Below are 17,045 nucleotides of genomic sequence, written 5' to 3' on the forward strand. Positions count from 1 at the left end.
TGTTTCTGCCTTTACCTTTACCCCTACCCCTTAACCCTACCCCGGTGGAAGCTCAGGGTTGGGGTTAGGGTTAAGGCTAGGGTTAACGTCAGGGTTAGCCTTGGGGTCAAGTCAGGGTTAGCCTTGGGGTCAAGTCAACCTCACCTCCAGTCTGCACCTTTCCCTGGCCTCTTTCTTCCAACCCTCCCGCTTTCAACGCCGACTTACACTGGTACTAGTCTTCTCGACTACCCGCTACCCTCTCAACCTCCCGGGTCAAACCAAAACCTGACGTTTTGGCTCAGGGTTAGGGGTTACGGCCAAGCCGTCCGTGTCTGTCCCTTGTCTAACCCTCTCAAACACCCGCTAGCCTCTTACCTTCCCCGATCAATCGAAAACTCGAGGTTTTGCCTTAGGGTTGGGGTTAGGCTTACGGGTAAACCAGGACCACTTTGTCTCTGCCTCCTCTGCCTCGTCGACAGCAACCTGTTGTCCTGCCCATGCCGCCTGCTTAGGTCGATTGTCGAATCGGGGACCACGACAGCGCCGGCATCATCATCGTGTCAATGCGCAGCGTCTGACCTGATCCAGTCCAGTAGTTGCTCAGTACCGTCGTTCCATTCAGCCTCGCAGGTGAACTCTTGCATCGCCTCCCTCGTCAACCCATCAGGATAGCAGTGTCTCAGAGCCACTTGGAGTACCCGCCTGATGTCCTACTAAATCCTCCACCGACCTCGGGTTGTTTTTGTCGTCGTTGTCCATCGCCTGCTCAGTCGCGTGGTGCAGGTCTAGTCCGTTGTTGTATACCCAACCCCTCATCGCCGTTGTTGAGAATGCTCGAGTGTGGTTGAGAGTGGAGAAATCGCCGGCTCCAAATAGCGGGGGGGCCGCCCGGGTAACCCCGAATAACACCCTGTGTGTTTCGCTTCCTTACCATCAAACCCCAAATCACTACCAACACCGTTCCCAGAAGCGTGACGGCCGCTTGGCCACGCTCCTCGGCCGCCGACAGGAAGCCTTGGATGCAACAGGTTCCCTCTGGTCCGCTGATAAACAAGCAACTGGTTGAACACAGATTCATTCCTGAGTCCCGCCACATACACGTCCGCCACGACCGTCGAGATCAACAACTGCCCAACCGCCTAGCCACAGATGAGAATGAGAATCGTCCGATACGGACACGCAGATGGGATAGGCGAGGCGAGCAGCAGAGGCAAATTGAAGAGGTCACCGATAGCCCACTTGGGCTATCCGACAAGTGCCTAGAGGTGCACTTTAGTGCAATCGCCTCCGAAGCCCAGGATGGGAGATAGGTAAGGTCGAGACTAGCTAATCGGTAGAGGGGAAAAGATTAAGTACGGAAAGAGAAGAAAAAGAAAACAAACAAAATAAATTTACAAAATTTGGGGGGGTTAGAAAATAATAAAAGTAAAACGAATTGATTCAATTCGTCGAGGCCATCATTTTATCATCTTTGCGTAGTACGGTCGTCTCGCTTCGCTGTTATATATACGTTGTCGCCCGCTCGTCGTGTTCTTTCTGAACTTGGTTGTGGTTGAAAATGGAGAAATGGCCCACCCCAAAATTCTGGGGGGCTGCTTCAGTTTTGAACCCTCCCAGCCCCACCCCTTGCAGCTATCCCTGCCCCCAGCCTTGATAATCCTAGCTGCCGTGATGTGACAGCCCCTGGCTAGTCACCAAGCCACCCACACACCCAATTGCTCAGCTGTGCACCCCTAAAACGATAAGCAAAACAATCGTCGCCCATTTCACCCATCATACCTTCCAAACTTTTTCTTCTACTTTTTTTGGTGTTGCTTTCTCACTCCCCCTTCTTGCACAACAATATCCTGTCGCCCGTTTACAAATATGGATCTTGACGTCCTCTGCACAATTTGCGGCTCTTCCGACGCTCGCCGATGCGCCTGCTGCCATTCCGCCGCCTACTGCTCTCTTGAATGTCAGCAAACTGACTGGCGCACCCATCGCCTTCTCTGCCGCAAGTTTTCGGAGCATGCCCAAGGCAACTTCGCCAATCGGCCTTCTCCAACCCATCACCTTGCCGTTTTCTTCCCCATGGACAAGACGCGGCCTTCCCTTGTCTGGGTAGATACCAAGAAGGACAAGTATGAGGCCAAGCCCTACTTCCACCCAGTCCTGGACCAACTCCTGCATATTCCCGGAAACGATAATTACATCGGCCGTGGCCTACGGCAGGTAAGAGGCAACATCCTTCGTGGAAGGCCTAGTAATCAGGATACCATCCACCTATGGTTCCTAGACCCGGACGTGCCACCCCGCAACATCAAAACCAATCAGGTAATCCACGGTACAATCCCAACCCTAATTGGTGATACGTGGGGCGAGTTCATCTGGAAGGGCCCAGTCGTTGCGGTCATGAGGAAGGGGGCCGACTTTGAACCACGCCACTCCACCGACATCACCCTCACTGCCTACCGTGATGCCATCGACTACCTGGGCTATTACATGGACACGATCGGAAGCATGATCGAACCTGGTGGTCAAGACGACCATTTCTCCAAGCGCGTGCTAGCCCAAAGAACCTCAAAAGTTATTGGTGTCCGCATCAACTGCCTCCGCGACCAGATCGACCGACAGGAGCCACAGATGGTGGAAGTGGCTGTGCCCAAGACGCACCCCCTGTTCAACCTAGAGGGCGATGACCCGTGTGATATTCCCTCGCTCTTCGGCCTGGACCTCGTTGCAAAGTCGTATAGCAGCAATCAATCCAGCGACGGCGGGAATGACAACGACGACGATGACGATGGCCTACAGAATCCCTTAGCCCAGCTCTTGTTGATTTCAACTTCTATCAAGGACGGGAAATGGGTTTATTTACCTGATTACCGGCGCCATTTGTGCCGTGGTAGCGTCCTTTTCGTCTGCCGTTCGAAACGGGATATAAAGATGGAAGATATTCACACGTTTTGTAACCTCATTGAGAAAATTGGTGTGCCCTTTGTCTTGAAAGAGAATCCATCCGATTCTGGTGCAAGAAAGAGGCTGCTGAACCAGCTTGAAGAGGAAGGAGTCCGTCGTAGACTGAGTTACGTACCCTATACCTAAACCCTATTCTCTGTTTTGTCGCATTCTACTAATCTAATTTTGGTAATACGCCCTGGTGTTTAAAAGTTATAATTAAATGTAGTTAGCAGATGTCGCAGTTAGTTGTTTAATCATACGGATTGCTTTATTTGAACTCAAACCGCCCACTAGGAAACGATAATACGCAATCACACCTTTTTTGGAATCACAAGTGGTCGTAGTGAAAAGCAGTGAAATGATGATGATGGAGAGAGAAGGATAATAGAAAAGATTTCAGAGCTGACACAGCTAACAACATTTTCATCGGCCAGCTTTCCCTTAGCCAACAAATCCAATATACGATCCTAAGTCATTCAGGCCAACATCTTCCAGATCATTATCCTCTCCTGAAGAGGAGTTGTCTTCTTCCGCCGTTTCCTCCGTGTCCTCGGCTTCCTCTTCATCCACAGGCTCGACATCCCATTCCGGTGGCTCACGTTGGTGAAGGAACCGTTCCAGGAGGGACTGGCTCTCTGTCGATGGCCCCACTTCCCGATGCCTGGCCGCGAGATGACTACGGAGGTCGTATTGATCGCCCTGATTATTGAGTCGACGTTTTGTCCACGATAGACGTTCTGCAATGCTTGAAGAGTGACCAGTAAGAGTCTCTATAGCATCGAGCAAACCGATGATAGTATCGCGGGTGGGCAGCAGGATGGTTGGCCAGTGAAGTAAATAGTGTGGCCGTAAATAAGACGATATCATATTCAATATCGTATTGCCTGCACGGTATAAAAATACCGTGCAGTGCAAGCAACACCGGAAACCGTGTAGTACCTACCTGCGACGTTCGTGCTCGGTCCAGCTTGGTCAGGGCCTTGAACTTGTTGTGGCGCGGCTGCATACGAGCAGGTTCGGTCCCCAATGGTACACTTGACGCACCTCGGATGAGCCTCGTCACATTTGACACGTCTTTTCTTGCACGTATCGCAGCCCGTCCTTGACTTTTTGTGAGAGCGGCGACTGTCGCTTTGGGTGGAGGACTGGGGTGTCATTCCGACGGGTCGCTTGTGGCCAGTGTTGCAGCTCGGGTCCCGGCACCTTGGAATGCGAGGTCAAGTGTGATTGTGGGAAGATATTAAACTGGAGCAATAGCAGCTTTGGGGCGGGGCGGTAGCGTCTCGTATGGGCACAGAAATTATACGAAGGAACGCGAGTTGAACGCGAAGGATACGGATATTGAAACCCCCGCATCTTTATTTCCGCCTCTAAGTAGCTTTTAGATACCTTGTCTGCACACCTTTCCAGTTTAGCGCCGACTCGCTCCACTCACCCAACGCACCCCACACTTCTGCTTCTACTTCTGAGCATCTGGGGAACCAGACGTAACTATGCCCGAGACAAAGGTGGCTCCCATCACGTCAACATGGCTAGACAGCCTCATCCTCCACTAACCATGGTGACAACTGGAGTACGCCTGCCCACTCAGATTTAACCCAACACAGGCATCTTAGTCTTAGCACGTAGGTCACGCGAGCTGAATCCATCAGCAAAAGTAAAGGTCCCCTTGGGGATAACCCACTGACGAGCAGCTTCATCCCAGAAGCTAAGATCCCTTCTCTGGAGAGGAAGAACAACCTTCTTAGTCTCTCCAGCCTTGACGTGCACCTTTTCGAAACCCCTCAGAACCCGCACTGGGGTGCCAGATGGCGTTGTGTCTTGCGGGAACGAAACATACAACTGAGGCACTGCGTATCCGTCCCGTTTGCCAGTGTTGTGCACCTTGACAGTTACGGTAGCTGCCTGCGCCCAGAGATCAACCCATCCTCCAGGTGCCTTGCCCTTGGACTCATCCACTTGAGCTTTGATGCCGGTGGCCATGTCAACGGTGAGCTTTTTTGACATCTCAAAGGTGGTGTATGACAAGCCGAACCCGAACTCATACTGAGACTCGATGTTCTTGGCGTCAAAGTGTCGGTAATCGATGAGTTGACCTTCAGTGTAATCAACTGACCATGCATCAGGGCTGGTGGCGGGCTTAGTTAGGTTGTAGATAGGTGCACCGTAATCGCTTAGCTTCTTGGGAATGGTATATGGCAAACGGCCAGCGGGCTCCGTATCGCCCCAGAGAACATCCACGATGGAGTTACCGATCTCCTCGCCAGGGTAATGGGCCGAAAGAATAGCAGTCACGTTCTCGTTGTCGGCCCAGGGCATTAAAACAATACCCGGACCGTTGACGACAACAACAGTATTAGAACACAACGAGGCTACACTCTCGACGACCTTGGTAGCATTCCAATCAAGGTCAAGTGTCTGTCTATCCTGGCCTTCTGCCGCAAATGCCTTGAGAAAGACCAGACAGACATCAGGGATGGGGTAAATGGACCTGAACTTGCCCGCGATGATTTCCTTGTGGTCGAGAAGGATCTGTACCCGGCCACCTTTTTGTTTCCGCACACGTTCTCGAATGGCGTCCAGCGGGGCGATGAGGTCGGTGTGGCGGACTATGCCAGAGCCGCCACCCTGGTCAAGAGTGCCCATCTCATAGGAAATGGACGCGTTCTCGTAGTCGAAATAGACGGATCCGATTGTTGGGTAAGGCGCCCCGTTTCCGAACACACCGATATCGGCTTGCTTCTTCAAGGGCAAGGTGCCATTGACGTTCTTGAGCAGCAGTGGCAGCGGCACCTAGTTTTCGAATAATCTTGGCGTGATCGCCTCGAACATCGCGGGCAGGGATAGGTGTAATTGGGAACGGGGGATTTTTGTAACCAAATTGGTTGACGCCAAGGGCAGCATTGGAAGCAGGATCTAGAGTAGGGAAACCCTTGTCCTGACCCAGAAGGAAGTACGGCCTCAGAACTCTCTCGGCCATGTCAGTGAGTCGACTTTCCGTCACGTTGTCATCGCCGATTGCGTCCAGAAGATCATCGCCGAAATACGAGGCGCCATACTCTTTGCTGACAGGTCCTGGCATCTCCAGGTCGAGCCCTGCGTTGGCGAAGTCGGTTGTGCCGTGTGTTGCGAACCAGTCGGAAACGACGTAGCCCGGAAACGCGAGCTCGTCCTTCAGCAGCGAGAGCAAGTGTTGGTTCGCGCAGGAATAGGTCTGGTTAACCCGGTTGTAGGAACACATGACACTGGCAGTGCCGGCTTTGACAGCGTCGGCAAAAGGCCAGAGGTACAGTTCATGAAGAGTGCGTTCATCAATGTTGGAGCTCAGAGCCTCGACGACGGTTCCGTCCGGGTTAGTAACAGCGGTGCGGTGGGTTTCTTGCTTGTTGCCAATGAAGTGCTTGGAGGACGCTTGTACACCGGCAGATTGGATGCCAGAGACGGAAGCGTGCATGGCGACACCAGAGAGGTAAGGGTCGGGGCCAAAGCCCTCCCAGTTTCGTCCGCCAAGGGCGCTACGGCCCATAGGACCACAGGATGGTCTGCCATTATGTTAGCATACATTCAACCCTAACCTCGCCAACACGGAAGTGACAATGACTTACCCAAGATGTACGTGAGAACCTTTTGCCCTAAACTCTTCTCCAATGGCAACGGCACGTTCATAGATGAGACGCTTGTCCCAACTAGCAGCTGCAGTCAGGCCAGAAGAGAAGACGCTGGAACCGTCGGACCTGGCATATCCAGAAGGACCGTCAGAAAAGCAGATTCCCTTAAATCCTAGCCTCTCGACTTTGCCGATGGTGCCAACGCAAGCAGGCCCATTCAAGCGATAACCGCCTGTAGCGATGCCAATCTTCTCAGTCATATTGAGCTGGGCTACAAAGCGACGGGCTTGTTCGGAAGCATCTTCCCAGGCTGCCCCCAATGGGTGGTTAGTCTTGACAAGTCCTGATAGGAATGATTGGAAAGTTCCATTCGTGGAGATGCTTACAAGGTGCTGACCTCGCGGAAGTATGGGGGACGAGAATGAGGCCTGTAAGGCTCATCCACGCAATTGGGACGTGCATTGTGCCACGAGGATCTTGATCACTTTTCTGTGTGGAAGAAGAGAGAGAAACCTGTTGCTTCTTGTTGCTGTGCGTGGTGCTTTCTGTTGGCTGTAAGTTGGTACTGATCGTTCCGTTTTATATGTCTTATTCGGTTATTCCAGACAACCTCGCATTTAACTTCCCCGAAGATGCGGGGTAAAAGATCGTCTGATCAAGAAATTAACATGACTTCCCCAGGATATTACTCCATATTCGACTGATGATCATTAAACTACAGATACAGGTAACTCTTTGGGAACAGTCAACTTGACTGACTTGACCCTACCTAGGGATATAATCGGACAGATGGATAAGCGAAGCGATTAACGTGCTTGATAAGCGAGTTGACTAAAAATCCCCCAACTTTCATCATTACCATTTGATTAAGTACTTCTCAACAACCTAATATGACACAGCCTTCAAATGAAACTAGAATCCTTCTTGCCCTTCAGGCCCTTCAAAATAACCCAAAACTAAGCATCCGACGCGCTTCAAGTATGTATAAGGTTAGATACGGTACCCTCCGTAACCGAAAGAATGGCATGCAATCGCGGTGCGATTCTATCCCAAAATCACGGAGACTATCTGATCTAGAAGAGAAGATAATAGTCCAATTCATTCTTGACCTAGATTCGCGAGTATTTCCCTCGCGACTGCGTTTTGTGGAAGAAATGGCCAATTCTCTGCTTGCTGACCGTGACGCATCACCTGCTGGCAAGCGCTGGGCTCATAACTTCGTCAAGCGACAACCAGAGCTAAAGACGCGTTTATTTCGGAGATATGACTACTAGAGAGCTAAATGCGAAGATCCATCGATTATTCGTGGCTGGTTTAGGCTCGTACAGAACACAATCGCAAAGTATGGTATCCGATCAGATGATATCTGGAACTTTGATGAGACTGGCTTTATGATGGGCGTCATTATGGCCGGAATGGTTATCACAGGTTCAGAAAGGCAAGGAAGGCCAAAATCAGTACAGCCTGGAAATCGTGAATGGATTACTGTAATCCAGGCGATTAATGCGGAAGGTCAATCAATCGCGCCGTTTATCATTGGTGCAGGCCAATATCATCTTGCGAATTGGTACCGAGAATGCGACCTCCCAGGTGATTGGGTTATTGCAACAAGCCAAAATGGATGGAAAAATAATGAGCTGGGTCTTGAGTGGCTAAAGCACTTTGATCGATCTACAACCAACCGATCAACTGGTCCCTATCGTCTTCTGATCCTTGATGGTCACGAAAGCCACCACTCTACCGATTTCGAGAGATATTGCCAGGATCACAAGATCATCACGCTCTGTATGCCTGCCCATGCATCTCATTTACTCCAGCCTCTTGATGTTGGGTGCTTTGGGCCGCTGAAACAGGCTTATGGTCGAGAAATAGAGCATCTGATCAGATGCTCTGTAACCCATATTTCCAAGACTGAGTTCTTTTCTGCCTTTTATGCAGCATTTAAAGGCACCTTTACTGAAATCAATATTCGGGGAGGTTTTAGAGGAGCTGGGCTTGCTCCTTTTAACCCGGAAAATGTAATCTCAAAGCTTGATGTGCAGTTGCGGACCCCAACGCCTCCCGAGGAGGCTGCTAAACCATCGACCACTTGGACTTCAAAGACCCCAACAACAGCAATTGAGGCCCAATCTCAGTCTGAATACCTTGAAAGGCGAATCAGAAGGCATAAGAGTAGCTCACCAGAGTCAATAATTGAAGCTATAAGGTCTAGTACTAAAGCAACAAAGGCAGCTTTACATCGGCTATGTTACGATTAGTAGAGGCTAGGTTAAAGGATCTTGAACAAGCAAACAAGATACTAAGCCGGCGCCGAAGGTCAAAAAGGACCAGACTACAGAAAGGAGGGGCAATGGCTGTACAGGACGCATCACAAGTAATTGATCAGATGGATGTTGATGCGCAGGTAGTGGCTGAATCATCTAGAAATGGTGCTCGAGGAAGGTCGGAGCGACCGGGTGGTCCGCGTTGTGGTGTATGTGGCAAGTCCGGGCATAATGCAAGGACCTGAGGTAGTAATTGAGATATCTGGGGAAGAGTATAATGAGTGATTTTAATTGATTAGATAGTTTGTGGTGGTTTTATGGCGATTTTTATTTACATAGTTAAGATTTTTGGTCAACTCGCTTGTCTGGTCAACTCGCTTATCAAGCACGTTAGCTTTTATTCTTTGCTACTTTAGCACTAGCCTGACTCGTATACCGGGGTCCCTGGCAAATCTTGGTAAGATCCACACTTCGGGTTATTGGTTTCTAAACGGGATGTTTTAAACACGCTAAACGAAACCCGAGGTGTCGTCCGTTTGGTCTCGTTTAGCCAAGTAAACATAAAGAGGCGGTCTACTGGTTCTAGTTCTAATTGAGTACCCTGCCCCCCAATTTCATAAACCACAATAGGGTAACTAGCAGCTGAAGAGGAAGATAACTGCCTCTACAAGAGGAGGATAGCTACTTTTTAAGATAAATAATTATATGGCTGCTTTTGGCTCTACTAATCTTTCAATTCAATTCATTCAATTCCATTCAATTCCATTCCATTCAATTCAATTTCAATTCAATTTCAACCTCGACAATTCAAATCCGAATAACGTTACCCTCTCAAATCAAATAACTATCGAAAAACCGGCTTGTTATATGTCCACCCCAAGCCAGAATATGACAGAAGCCCCATTTTCAACTATTGGATACCTTGAGGAATCTAGCGACAATTAGTCAAAGAAAGTCCGGCCCAGATATCAAGAGAGAATACCGTGATAGCATTACTTCTCTTTGTAAGGTATTAGTCACCTACGGAAGCACCGGGAATAATGGTTGTTATTCGCATCGAACGAATAGACAAGTAGTAATTGGCAAGAGCAACGTTTTGTAACAATATCCTTTTACACAACTAGACATCGCTATCTCTTAGAACCTGATAAATCTATCCACTGCTTGCTCTCCGGCATTCGCGCCACCCGGTGATCGAAAGCCATGAGCACCGCTCCTGTATCGACACGATGTTTACCCTCCCGCATGATAGCAATACCTTCGGCCTGCCGTGACTGCTTGATGGTCTTTCGCGTATCCCTGCGCATGGAAGCACGAACACTCTTGTAGGCGCCTTGGCTGGTAAACGTGAGTAACCCTAATGTCCCTGATGTCACCTTCGTGGTCAAATTGAGCACTCCTATGCCCACACCCTTGGCTGCGCCTACTGTTCCCTCCTTTTTCGCACCTCGCACAGGTGACATAACCAGTCCGCCGACTCCCTCTACAATTCCGTGACTGAAGTTCTTTACCGCAGCGATGCCCCCTGATTTCCAACCTGTCACAGGACCAGGGTCATACACCTCGCCACCGTACAGTCGTGGAGCAACACGCATACCCTCCTCAAGCGCGTGCGGTATATCAAGGTAGATGCCCTTTCCGACGGCCTTGAAGACATCGCCAAACGCACCGGCAGATCCAGAAACGGCGGCACCAGCGCGGCTTTTGTGGTTCTTTTTGATCTGATCGCCAGAAGGTAGGTCAAGTGCAGCAGATCTACCGTACACGGGGTCTTCTAATGCTTGCGTATTCGACTTCCCAACCGATTTTGGGTCTCCAGTGTTGGGTCTTTCTGCCATCAATACCTGTGCTGGCTTGATGACAATGTCTGCTGCTGAGGCCACTATGCCAGTATACATCTTGAACCCCGATGAGATGACAGCTGTGAGGGGATCATACCTGCGGCGCTGTATGTCGATAGGCCGAGACTCGTAACTAAATTGCTGAATTAATTGAATGTGCAGTATTGTATTGTGAGTTGATGGTGGCTTACCGTTTAAGGTCGACCCATTTGACCCTGCTGCTAGACGTTAAAACCTCTGCCGCCGCTTTCGATAGTTTGAGATGCTGTGACCCCGTTTTGTAAGACCAAGCAGCCGGCAACCCAGGTATAATATCACAACGCATTTTATCCAGGGGAAGGTTGGCGTGAAATGAGTTAACAGCCTGTCTGACTTCGTTTTCTTGCCGCATCTTCTCTGCCATGCCTCTTGCAGCCGCGAGCGCACCTGGAGTCAAACAATACCTGATGGCGTGACTGAGGTTTTGACTATCAAGCATCTTTTGAGAGATTGGCATGGGACCTGCACCTGCAGCATGGACCATGGTACCCCAGAAGGGTTGGCTAGCCGTGTTAGCGTTTGTTACATTAGGAGTAGAGCGGGTAGATGGTACGTACTCGCCAAAGAAGGGTACAATGGCCGTTGGCTTTCCATTAAGCAGCCCACATGCGGTCGTCCCAGCTCCGCCGTGATGGATAACAGCTGTGACTTGCTGGAATAGCCATTCATGCGGGCAGTCCCCGAGATAGAAGATGTCCTTGTCGGCTGGCTGATTAGCTCCTAACTTACTCCACCCTTTGGAGATGATTGCGCGAACGCCTGTCCCCTTCACAGCGTCTACCAATGTGGCCGTTAGCTTGTCAGCATCGTCAATAACGATGCTTCCAAAGCCAATATATATCGGTGGAGGTCCGTCGCGTAAAAAGGTGGCAAGGCTCGGTTCGGGGGTATACTGTGGTGTGTCGCGGAAGAAGAAGCCACACACATCTAAGGCCTAGTCAGCGTTTGAAGGATGGGCGTAACTGAACGAAGAGAGTAACGCACCAATGTGGTCCGGCCAATCGAGAGGTTTGGGAATGAGTGCTGGGGACCAGCAATAAGTAAAAGGGATCTGCAGCGTCTCAAGCAGGCCAGCGCCTTCAGAAAAAGGGATGTCTTCTAAATCCAGGCTTTGTCTCCACGTATTGATGATGTCGCCGAGTCTACCGTCTGGTCAGCGTTCAGGTCATAAGTGAGGAGGACAGTGCTTCTCTTCTTACCCTTGCCAGGTCATCCATTCAACAGCCATATATGAGATCTGGTTAGCTACAGCAGGCGAGATACCGCTATCTTTAGCATTAATATTGGCTAAAGGGTGACAAAAGTGCTTCGTACTGCTCCAGGGCATAGTGAACACAAGATGTAGTGGGATACCAAGCGCTTGAGCGCAATGGACATGCGCGAAACTGGGCGGGTTTGCGATGATAGCATCGGCAACAAATGGCTGTTTACTGAGAGGATCAGGCTCCGTACATGACCGCCAACAGCCTTCCAGCATCTCAGCAATCATAAGACGTTTGGTCTGGATGTCACCAGCGCGGAGGCTCTTTACGGAAGGTATCAGGCCGGGGTTCTTAACCATATACGCCATTAACTCGGTCGGATCGCCACCAATCGGATAAAACTCAAGGCCAGATTTGAGTACAAAGTCGGCAAAGGAATCGTGAGTAGCGAGGCGAACTCTATGACCGTGGCGTTGTAGGTCGTTGCCGAGCGCGACGAAAGGCTGAACATCTCCACGACTCCCGACGACCTGGATGACGATATTCAAGCGGATATGGCATTCGGTCGGTTCGGTATAGGCGGGAGGTGCAATGCTAACAGGCCGGTCGAAATTTAGCTCAGGCGCATTGCGGTCAATGAGTAGAGAAAGAGTTCTGCAAAGTTTAGAGTCGAGATTTAGGTCGATACGCCCATCGGCTATGGTTGCTATGTCAGTCTCGTGAAAAGAAAGGTGTGGACTTGTATCATACCCGTCGCTCCTACTACGTCGTTCAAGATTTGTTCAGTAGCTTTAGCTTCTTCGGTATATTGAGGGGGAGCCTCATCCGGTTCATACGGTGCAACAGACGAAGGGCGCCTCGGCGCTGGTAGCTTAGGTAGTGGCTTGTCATTTTTATACATGGCGGAAAGGAGTCAAGAAATGTCTGATATGCGGGTTTGAAGAGAACAAAGCAAAAGTCAAAGAAGTCTGTCAGGGAGGGGCAGAAGCTAGATCAAATGAAATGGGACGGCAGTGCTTTTGAGAAAAGCCAACCGCTAAAACTAAGTTTCAGCCGTCGCGATAGTTTGACACTAACGTTAGAGGAAGCGCATGATAAAGTGATCGACGTTCGACCATTACTCATTAGCATGCAAGACTGCAGCTTAGTATGAATGAAGTTCCAGGGTAATTTATAGGTATATTTAGAGACACGTATCAAGGGGCAAGCTGGGAAGATCCGAGCGGAGAATTCCACCTTGCCAATCTAGTGCCGATCCGTATAGGGCTCGCATCTGATCGTACTCGTTTAGCTCGTGTTCTCGCTTAGCGGATTTGTCGAAGCCACTGTAACATGGCCTAACAGGCAAATTGTTTTATAATGTTACTCCTTCATTGTGGTACGTGCAGGCCACAAGCGTCTCAGATAATTGCCTAGAATGAAAACCCAGAGAAAACTCGCAGATTGGCGGCTCAAAATAGTAAGGGAAGAACAAAGCCGCTTTTTAATAACATTAAATTATGCCAATCCATAACTCCGTAATACTGTGGCCTTACAAGCGACAGCTTTATACAATGTAAGATACATAAGTGAAAGGGTATCAGCCTGGAATCCAACCAGTTTCCTCCATCGGTCGCCGCATCCAAACCTTGTATTCTTCGTCAAGTGAAGAGTGAATCTCTGACAATAGATGTTCTGGCCACCCGCGGATCCACCAGAACGAACTGAGACGATTAAGAAGAATGCAGAAATAGGAAAGAATGACAAGCGGAATTGGTTTTTCCTCCTGCAACAGACGCACGAACTCATCATCCAATTGATAGACCCAAACAAAGACCTGTTGGGGGGAGAGTTGCGCTACTCTGGAAGTAGAAAGGAAGGCGGAATCAAATCTCTGCGACAGCTGATCTAATGCTTTCAAGTAATGCACTAGTTCCGGGTCTCCAGAGGCGGCCTGCTGAATCTGTTCGCGCAGCTGGGGGAAATGGTCGGTGCTGGAAACTGGCTGCGCCAAGCTGCGCACAGAGAGCTGGAACATTGGGGCCAGGGTATCATCCTGGAAAAGCTCGGGCTGTGTCTCGAGAAGAGACCTCATACCTTGGAGCTGTCCGAGCCACTGCGCAATGCCCTGTTGTCCGAAGAGGAGGAAATCGCCGGGTTTGGGCCTCAGCCCCAAGGTGAAGGAGAAAGACAGCATGGAAAATAGGTACAGCGCTGGGCCGTTCCGGGAATTGATGCTTGGCATAAGAGAAGTTGCTGTTCGGAGGGCGGTGCCGTAGTGATGCAGTGCCTTCATCATGTACAAGTTGGCCTCGGATGCATTTCTTTTGAAGCGCGATAGGTGAAGCGCGGCAATGGCGAGGGTGCCATGGAGGAGGAAATTGTTGGAGAAGGCAATTCGTGGGAGGTTGATGCGCATGAAAGTGTCCAGTCCTGGGACAATGGCTAGAGTATGAGACGTGAAGACGGTGTAGTGATGGAGTAAGGAGAAATCCTCGATGTCTAGCCCTTCCGAGGCCGGCTCTGGGGAAAGTGTCTGAGGAGCGTCTGGCAGTGAAGGAGATGGAACCTGCGCGACAAGTATTGCGTCGCAAGCTGGAGTCGAAGACGCCGAGCCCAAGGTTCCACAAGGCGATGCTGCATGAGAAGAGTCTGGCGGTAGGAAACTACAGCGAAGCTCCCGCCTCGCGCAGTTCAAACACTGTGGCTTTTGCTCGTCACACTTGGCACATTGTATGTTAGCCTGGTAGTAGGTAATTACCTTCAGCACCCCGCATATCGGTCCTTCATACCTTGACTCTACGGGATTTGCAATTGGCACAGCCGTTTCGGGATTTCCGGTGATGTCTGCGCGGTGCCCGTTCTGTAGATGGGATCGACGGGCTCGTTTCGTTGTTGCTGAGTGACATGGCGGGAAGAATATTGTCATGAGATTATGGTAAACGAAAATGCGAGGGACTGCGGAGCTTTACCACCTTTAGTACGACCCGTGATTTGTGGGTCGGTTCCAATACGACGGACAAAGTTATAAACGACGCATTCGGGTTAGTATCTCGTAAAGCCCGTATAGGGAGGGCTTTGCACCATAATGTTATTCACGGACCACCCAGAGTCGTTCAAGGTACGCAATAGCTGTGCAATACCACACTTGATGCAAAGCAATTTTGAATCTATCAATGCTCGCTTTTGCTATCTGACGAAGGCATCCACAAATATGACATGGCCTCAATGCCATATATACTGCCAATGTCTGCACTCCAGAGCAATCTTTTCCTCACCAGCTCAACCATTCAGCACTCTCTTTTTTTACCCACTCGTTTCTGTCCTTCTCTCTATTACACACCAGGCCAAAACCAACACGCTCGCTCGTCCCTATCCGACATTATGACGAACTATACCATCGGCTCCTTAGCCTGTTCGGCTGAGAGTCTGGTAGCGCCCGATGTCTATGGCGCCAAGGTTCTCAACATGACCGCATCCATGGTCACCAACTTCACCACCGTTGCTCCGGGTGATTTCAACTTCCACCATGGGACAACCGTAGTTGACAACGTGGATTTCTGCAACATCACCGTCTCCTACACGCATCCCGGCCAAGATGACACGGTCACTGTTGAGAGCTGGCTTCCTCTCGAGTGGAACGGCCGCCTGCAGGCCGTTGGAGGCGGTGGACTGGTCGCCGGACGCTATGCGCTCTCCAATATCCAAATGTCCGGTGCCGTCGGCGAAGGGTACGCAACTACCACCACTGACGCTGGGCAGCAGGGGAGGCTTGCCACTGACTGGGGCTCCCTCAGCCCGGGAAACGTCAACCTCTACCTGTTCCAGAACATGATGACAACCTCTCTCAACGAACAAGCCATCATTGGCAAGAGCCTTGTCAAGAGCTTTTACGGCCGGAAGCCAGACTTCTCCTACTTCAGCGGCTGCTCGCAGGGTGGTCGCCAGGGCCTCATGCTTGCCCAGCGCTATCCTGACGCATACGACGGCATCGCTTCCTCGGCCCCGGCCATCAACTGGAATCAGTTCATCACGGGCATTTTCTGGCCGCAGCTTGTTATGAACATGATGGGCGAATACCCAGCGCCTTGCGAGTTGCAGGAGATTGCCGATGCCGCTACAGCCGCGTGCGATGGACAAGACGGCGTCCTTGACGGCATAGTATCTGATCCTAGCTCATGCAAGTTCGACCCCTTCCCCCTTGTAGGCACCACCTTCGACTGTGCTGGCACTCAGATGAATATATCCGAGGCCGCGGCTGTCGTGTCCAATGCAACTTGGGCGGGTCCCACGTCGGTCAAGGGTGACTTTCTGTGGCACGGTATAGCGACCGGAGCCAATATCACCTCCGTCGATGGCCTTGGACAAGGTCCCGCTATCACCGCGTGCTCGGGCAATGGTACTTGTACTGGAGTCCCATTCTCTGTCGTCACGGATTGGGTATCCGTCTTTGTCGAGCGTAACCTTACTCTGAACTTCACCGCGCTCACGCATGAGGAATACGAACGCATCCTCCACTCGGCCCTCCTTCAATACTCTCATATCAACGGCGACGACAACAACCTGGCACCATTCTTCCAACGAGGCGGTAAGATCCTGGGGTACCACGGCACGGTAAGATATCCTCCTTTCATAGCCTATTCGAACTCAAAAACTGACATGCAACAGCTTGACGCCCTCATCCCTCTCCAGGGCACCTTGGACTACTATGACTCTGTCGCGGCCGTCGTTCCTGATATCCACGACCACTACCGAATGTTCGAGGCCCCCGGTGTCGGCCACTGTTACGGTGGACACGGAGGACAGCCTCAAACCTCCTTCGATGCTCTCCGGGCGTGGGTTGAGAACGGAACTGTACCAGATACCCTGCCGGTCAGCTATACCGACACGAACGGAACATTGAACAACAGGTTCATCTGCCCCTACCCTAAGAAGGTCCGGTATAATGGTCAGGGCGATACCACAATTGAGACTAGCTATACCTGTGAGGCCTAGATGGTTTTCCTGTTCTTTTTAGCCGCCTCGACTTACTGAGCTTGCTAAAACATTGCGGAACGACAGTCGGTTTTCAAACCTTTGAGGCCGAACTGGAAAGCCTTTATATTAATAGAGCTGGTTTGACTTTCAACGCAATACGGTCCGGCTCACTAGGAGTGATGGACAACATTTATATTATATTTCACACATAGA

At 50.6% G+C, this 17,045-nt stretch overlaps 6 protein-coding genes across 6 annotated transcripts; 2 read left to right on the forward strand and 4 right to left on the reverse strand.

Annotated features, from left to right (window-relative positions):
• Nucleotides 1-1,848: 1,848 nt before the first annotated feature.
• On the forward strand, nt 1,849-3,066 carry FPOAC1_013553 (uncharacterized protein; the record flags this gene model as incomplete). The annotated part of the gene is made up of 1 exon (XM_044857894.1): nt 1,849-3,066. One exon carries the CDS (start codon nt 1,849-1,851, stop codon nt 3,064-3,066), a length of 1,218 nt encoding a protein of 405 aa, XP_044701276.1.
• Nucleotides 3,067-3,363: 297 nt separating this feature from the next.
• Nucleotides 3,364-3,789, reverse strand: FPOAC1_013554 (uncharacterized protein; the record flags this gene model as incomplete). Its single annotated transcript, XM_044857895.1, has 1 exon — nt 3,364-3,789. One exon carries the CDS (start codon nt 3,787-3,789, stop codon nt 3,364-3,366), a length of 426 nt encoding a protein of 141 aa, XP_044701277.1.
• A 726-nt stretch (nt 3,790-4,515) lies between these two features.
• FPOAC1_013555 (uncharacterized protein) lies at nt 4,516-6,992 on the reverse strand (the record flags this gene model as incomplete). Its single annotated transcript, XM_044857896.1, has 4 exons — nt 4,516-5,589; nt 5,645-6,464; nt 6,528-6,840; nt 6,917-6,992. 4 exons carry the CDS (start codon nt 6,990-6,992, stop codon nt 4,516-4,518), a joined length of 2,283 nt encoding a protein of 760 aa, XP_044701278.1.
• Nucleotides 6,993-9,924: 2,932 nt separating this feature from the next.
• Nucleotides 9,925-12,777, reverse strand: FPOAC1_013556 (uncharacterized protein; the record flags this gene model as incomplete). Its single annotated transcript, XM_044857897.1, has 7 exons — nt 9,925-10,768; nt 10,827-11,177; nt 11,232-11,379; nt 11,404-11,601; nt 11,659-11,816; nt 11,874-12,573; nt 12,627-12,777. 7 exons carry the CDS (start codon nt 12,775-12,777, stop codon nt 9,925-9,927), a joined length of 2,550 nt encoding a protein of 849 aa, XP_044701279.1.
• Nucleotides 12,778-13,455: 678 nt separating this feature from the next.
• On the reverse strand, nt 13,456-14,764 carry FPOAC1_013557 (uncharacterized protein; the record flags this gene model as incomplete). The annotated part of the gene is made up of 2 exons (XM_044857898.1): nt 13,456-14,577; nt 14,648-14,764. The coding sequence occupies 2 exons, from the start codon at nt 14,762-14,764 to the stop codon at nt 13,456-13,458; spliced, it is 1,239 nt and encodes a 412-aa protein (XP_044701280.1).
• A 337-nt stretch (nt 14,765-15,101) lies between these two features.
• FPOAC1_013558 (uncharacterized protein) lies at nt 15,102-16,850 on the forward strand (the record flags this gene model as incomplete). The annotated part of the gene is made up of 2 exons (XM_044857899.1): nt 15,102-16,469; nt 16,524-16,850. The coding sequence occupies 2 exons, from the start codon at nt 15,102-15,104 to the stop codon at nt 16,848-16,850; spliced, it is 1,695 nt and encodes a 564-aa protein (XP_044701281.1).
• Between the last annotated feature and the right edge of the window lie 195 nt (nt 16,851-17,045).

The sequence above is a fragment of the Fusarium poae genome, assembly GCF_019609905.1.
Source record: "Fusarium poae strain DAOMC 252244 chromosome Unknown contig_2, whole genome shotgun sequence".
NCBI lineage: Eukaryota > Fungi > Ascomycota > Sordariomycetes > Hypocreales > Nectriaceae > Fusarium > Fusarium poae.